This window comes from Sitodiplosis mosellana, unplaced genomic scaffold, assembly GCF_009176505.1.
Source record: "Sitodiplosis mosellana isolate CC-2019 unplaced genomic scaffold, AAFC_SMos_1.0 Smas_scaffold_61, whole genome shotgun sequence".
NCBI classification, from domain to species: domain Eukaryota; kingdom Metazoa; phylum Arthropoda; class Insecta; order Diptera; family Cecidomyiidae; genus Sitodiplosis; species Sitodiplosis mosellana.
This window is the reverse complement of record NW_022595303.1, coordinates 701,060-707,107: the sequence shown is the minus strand read 5'-3', so window position 1 is coordinate 707,107 and position 6,048 is coordinate 701,060. Positions and strand designations below refer to the sequence as shown.

General features: G+C 35.4%; 1 protein-coding gene across 1 annotated transcript; it reads right to left on the bottom strand.

The window, feature by feature from the left end:
- Positions 1-810: 810 nt before the first annotated feature.
- LOC129570541 (zinc finger protein OZF) lies at positions 811-3,476 on the bottom strand. The gene is made up of 2 exons (XM_055450193.1): positions 3,373-3,476; positions 811-2,838 (listed from the first exon to the last, which is right to left on the bottom strand). The coding sequence occupies exon 2, from the start codon at positions 2,821-2,823 to the stop codon at positions 1,357-1,359; it is 1,467 nt and encodes a 488-aa protein (XP_055306168.1). The 5' UTR covers positions 2,824-2,838; positions 3,373-3,476; the 3' UTR covers positions 811-1,356.
- Between the last annotated feature and the right edge of the window lie 2,572 nt (positions 3,477-6,048).

Sequence of the window (6,048 nt, the reverse complement as noted above, 5' to 3'; positions counted from 1 at the left end):
AAAATCAAAGACATCGGCCAACATCTTGAGCGGCCGCTAAACGAAAATAAAAGACATCAACTGATCCAACCAACAGCAAGATTAGCACCAGTCAATGGGACGACGACGAAACGAGACCATCAACAACAAAAACCAGATGAACGACAAATACCCAGAGACCAACCAGCCGTAAAAAAGAATAAATCAAGTTAAAGTTCTTTTTTCTTTTGTATCGAATCGCAAAACAAACATGAAAATATATAGAGATATATATCATTGAGAACAGGATAAATGCACAGAGTTTTATTTATTTTGAAAATCAAACAGAAAACAGAATTTGCACTTGGATTAACAGATGAAAAATATATCAAACTCACCCAGGGCCGTTTACTCGTTTTTTTAATGAAATATTGGTTAATTTTCAAAGTAAACCATTGTTGAAATCAGCTGACATAGCTTATTAGCTTATGATGATTTATGTTGTTCTCTGCAAAATATGGAACAATTTCCCTTGGTTGGAATTTTTTGTAATTTCGTCTTAATTGATTACTTAACAATGATTACAAGAGTCTTAATGCATTTTAATAGATTGATAAGCATGCACAAGAAATATTATCAAAATGATCAGATTTGATAGCGGGTAGAACGCAAGCGTTCCTTTCAATTGTACTTTCTATTCATTCATTGCATTTATATTGAATCAAAATCTGTGTAGGTATTTAAAGTTGTTTTGCTTGGAACTAATTAAAATCGATGATGAAAATCATAAAATTCTTCTGGACTTCAAATCTAAAACGAATTTTACAGTTGTGTTTTAATAATAAACACACATTTTAAAATTGACATGACTTTATTTATTAGCATGACTCGAAAAAAATGTGGTTGTATTGGTGGAGTGACAATTCCATTGAGTTAAGAATAAAGTAAAGATTGACGAAACATGGTTTTCCAGCCACGAACGATTAAGTGGCGTTGTACATAAATCAATATCTGTTTTTCAGAAAGTATCCAGTTTTTGTTGCAGTACTGAAAATTTAAAAAAAATGCATACGAACACATTCTTCGATGTTTATAAGGTCAAAAATTACTAAAGAAGGTTCCATTTTGATAGATCCAATTTCGGATATATCCCGGTTTTGAACACATTCTGCTTAATTGATAGTAAATAAAGATTTATCAGCTTTTAATGAGAGTGAAAAAGTGAGTAAATTCCATTTAATTTGTTATTCGGTTTGATTTAAGCGAAAATTTGGTATAATTTCGGCGAATAAATACTTATTATGTTCGAAAGTGAATTTTTTTTATATCATTTCGGGCTTATTTCAACCTCTAATTTTTTTTTTTTCGTGAATACAAAGTATGGAAAACATGATGAAATTAAATTGAATTTGGTTTGTGTTTTGTTCGGCTCAATTGAATTAAGTTCTCCAAATTGTGGCGGTGTTTCATATGACGAGCAGCAGAATATTTGTCCACAAAGCGAACTTCGCAAAATTTGCATTCAAATGGTCGTTCGCCTGTGTGAAGAGCACGAAAATGTTTCTTCAGACTTGCTGAATCAAGTGTGTTAGCTTTGCAAAGATAACACTGATGAAGACGGCTATTACACTGTCCTTCGTGCGCATTCTTCTTCCCTTCCTCTTTAAATGACTTCCAGCATTTCAAGCAACGGAACGGACGTGGTTTTGCATGCGTGGTCAAATGTCGTTTTAGGTCGGAATGGTAAGAAAATTTCAGTCCACAAACTGCACATTCGAATGGCATGTCGCTGGTGTGCTTTGATCGCATGTGCTGCTTCAAACGATTTTTTGTGAAACATTTGTGAAAGCACAAATAGCATTCGTATCGTCGACAAGTGCACCGTTTCTCGTGCGATTGTTTCTCGTTATCGTTGTTAAATCGTTGTCCACAGTTTGAACAAGCGAATGGAAGCTGTTTGATGTGAGTTCGTGAATGTTGGCGCAGATGATTTTTTTGCATGAATGTTTGGACGCAAACCGAACATGCGAATAGCTTTTGTCCACTATGGGTTCGCATATGTTGCTTCATGAACGACAATTGGAATGTAGTGTATTTGCACGCATAGCACTCGAGCCGAGGACATTTGCAGTTGGATTCATGATCGTTCTTATCAGTTTCTTGAGCAAATTCACGACAACATTTTAAACAACGGAATGCCAATCGGGGACCGTGGAATTTTTCATGGCGACACAAATTTCTTTTCAATGAAAAAGATTTTGCACATATTTTGCACTCGAATGGCCTCTCGCCGGTGTGGACTCGAACGTGTCTTGTAAGTAACCATTTTTGCGATGCGGCGTAGCTACACAAATGGCACATGTGTTTTTTCTGTCTCTTCACTGCTGCTTTATTCGAAGCCCTGGCGTTAGTCGTCTTCTTTCGATCGCTTGGCTTCTTTTGTGTTTTTGCCTTCCGTTTGCGTTGTTCGTCATTGTCGTTTGAACTCGTTCGCGGATTGGTTGGGTTTCCATCAATCGGCTCATCATGTTGATCGTCACCTCCATTGGAGTTTGCACCTTGTGCCGAATCGCATCCCTTCTTTGTACATTCATCTTCACTTTTGATCTCTCTCTTCACGCAATCGTCGGCGTATTCGAAATACATCTCGCTGTCGGTGTCCGCCTCCGATTTGATCACATCAATTGCTTCGGTTGATGGTGGTTGTCGTGGTGGCCGTGTAACATCAACCATTCCAACGTTGTCTCTCGGCTCCTCTTTGACAACATTCTCTTGTTTGACCTCGATTGTTGTGTTCAATGATCTACGCTTACGTCTCCGTTTGCCTTTGCCACCGCAAGTACCTTTACTTGGATACGGGTTCATCGTGACTCGGTTTTGCTATGCGATTAAAAAAACAATAAACTTTTTGAAATATAGATTCAAGTCTATTGAGCTGTGCGCTTTTTTACTAAAAGATCTGGTTTATTTTCGATATCAATATCTGAATCGTCAAAAGTCAAAATAGTGTGTTTTATGCCTGTAACACATTGTGTGTCTCACACAATCAATGGACATGGACAATCACAAATGACATTTCTCAAACAAAGTCTGAAGCATGGAAAGTTGTCATCAAGTTTCCGAGAAGAACAGAAAAATGAAGAAAAATGAACGAATCAAGAAATGCAAAGCAAATAAATCAATATTTGTCGGTAAAAAAAGAACTCTCGCACTTTCGATAAAATTAACTTTTCCGAGCTAATTTGCATAGAGAAACACTAAAAATTGACTCTTTTGCAAAATCCGCGATGAAATAGCATCAGACAAAATCACATCGTTCTATTTGTTTGCAATGGGATTTTCACACTTTTTGAACTATTCCACACAAAAACCAAATTAAATGCAATGAAAAATAGAAAATTTTCAAAAACTCACCTTCAATTTGCTTGCGCAATAACCAAATCGAGTATGAAATGATTCAATTTGCTCGTGTGTTTATTCAATGGCTGACTACTTGTGGTCGTCTTCTTTTAGTATGTGCAAATGAATGAGTGTAATTCGCCAAGTGTGCAAATGGCGCGCATCGGTTTTGTCAGCGGTGACGTTTTGGACCAAAGTGAAGTTGGTCGATTTTTTTTTTGATTTTTTTTCTTTTCTAATTGAATCCACGGCAATAGTTTCGGTTTCTTATTCGATGAATATTAAAAAAACAAAACCAAGAGATGCAATTAAAGATTGAATGAAAAAGGCGAACATGTTCTTGCTGCAGTTGTTTGGTACCAAGCGACAATTTTTATGTGAATTAATTTGCAGAGAGCCGATTTTCGGAGGTTTTTGTTTGCTGGAAATAGGAAAGTTTAAACTCATCGCAACATTTATTTTGAGATTGATAAACTTTATTTCCCTCGGATACAGCTTGTTGTTTCATTTTACATTTTATTAAATTCAATTCTGAGACTTGATAATGTTTTGTGTGTTCGGTTGCAAAAGAGAAATGGTCACAAATCATTAATTTTAAATAATAACGAAAGAACGATGTCGAAAAATCTATGTCATCACTTTTGTGTACACCTTTGGCCCGAGAATTGACTTGGATAAAGTTTTTTTTCATTCGATACCTGTGCATTGCTGTCCATCAAACAATAATGGTCTCACCGACTCTCAAAACCAAATTCATACTTACATTGTTCTTGCTCTAATTTTTTTTTCTACATTTCCAGCTAAATTAGAGAAGCAAAACTTTTTGAAACAAAAATATCCGGTTTTAGTAGTTACTTGAACTTTTAATTGAATGAAATTAGTCTTTTTTTCCCATACATTTCAGTATTAATTTGGAGAATGCATTGAAATAATAAATCTAATTCTGTTTCTTGTAGAAAATTTTTGTTTTCGTAAATTTTGAAGGTGTTTGGTTTAGTTGCCGCTAAACTTTGTGTTTTATGGGATCAGATATCCAATGGTTGTGTGCTTGGAAGCTGTTTTTTTGGCCGTCCACGTGGCCTTTTTCCGGCTGCCACCGCCATATTTTGTTCATTGCTCGGTTTCAGTTTCTTTGGTCTTCCACGTGGCCGTTTACCTTTTACTGGTGGCTGTTGACTCTCGGTCTCGGCCTCCGATGTCACATTGTCATCTGCTTCTGTGTTGTCCTCTGGCTCTTCTTTTGCAACAGCTTTCGGTTTGACTTCGACTGATCTGTTTGTTGGTGCAAGCCTGCGTTTACGCATTGCATTGCCATCAGATGTTCCTTCATTCGGATACGGATTCATCGTTGCTGTAACTATGCGAATAAAAATAACAATTGTTCATTCGATTTTGTATTGGATTTGAATTTTGATTGTTTCAACGAAGCCTCTTCTTTATTTTTCATACTTTTTTATCTCTCTCCCGTTGAAATTTTAATTCCCAAAAGTTGAATCAGTGTGCTTTGTGCAACCATCACATACAACACAAGGAAATAAGTCACAAATGACATTTGTCGAACAAAGTGTGAAACATGGAATGACGTCATCAAATTTCCAAGAAGCAGAAATTTGAACAAAAAATGATCGAAAACCATGAGATTTTACTATTTCTCGTGATGAGAATGATTAATGTTCCATTCAAATAGAATTTATTGAAGAAAAATTCATTTTCTAGACTGACTCGTATGACAAGAAATGCACATTAGACTTTCTGATGCAATCCGTAAAAAAATTGCGACCAATTAATTCACATCGATTTATTTCTTTTCAATGGACACTTTTCAAACTATTCCAACTTCAGATTAATTGGATAAAAATGGAAATGTTTCTATAACTCACCTTTGTCTTTGTTTGCGCAATGCAAAAATAGACGAAAAATAATTCGATTTCTTTGTACTACTGCTTCAATGGCCGCCTATTTGTGTTTGACTCTTTCAACTGTGCGCGAATGAATAAAAGTATAATTCACTGGCTATGCTGTCGAAATGGTATGTTGCTTTGGTATTGTCAGTGGTGACATTTTGAACCGGCGTAAAGTTGGTCGTATAAGAAAACCCTTTTTTGAAGGAAATATCTTTGTAGTAGTTATCCGAATTGGTATTTCAGAAATGATGTAAATTGTCACAGTTTTTATTTGCTTTTTTTTCGCTATTGCACAATTTTAGATAGATATTCAAAAGAATTCTAAAAATAGACAATAAATCCAAGGCTGCCAAAAAAACTTCTAATTAGAAGAAATTTCTTCTTAAGTTTATTTCTAATCAATGCGAAAATTTCCAAGTTGAGATAGTCAATTGTATTTCATACATTGGTGATTCATCTCTTTTCCAAACAATCGAATTTCCATTTCAGCTATTCCGACTTTTACCACAATTTCCTTTGATTTGGAGAACACAAATCAGGTGTCAATTGATAGAATTTGGGAAATTTACCACTGAAACAGTGTCAATTGAAGAAATTTTAATTTAGTCAATAATTCAAGTGAGTGGAGCAATTTCTAATATTTCCAGAACAGCCGGCTGTTGGGCAGCAGCAGAATTGTTCTTAAAAATGATGGAATATGACTGTATAAAAATTTAAAAGATTCGTCTCAAGACTTTCCACACGTGTAATCTTCAAGTTGAGAAAAAGAAGTTGGTATCGTTTGGAA

Coding starts and splice junctions, on each gene's coding strand:
- LOC129570541 (XM_055450193.1), bottom strand. CDS start 2,823: ATGAACCCGTATCCAAGTAAAGGTACTTGCGGTGGCAAAGGCAAACGG.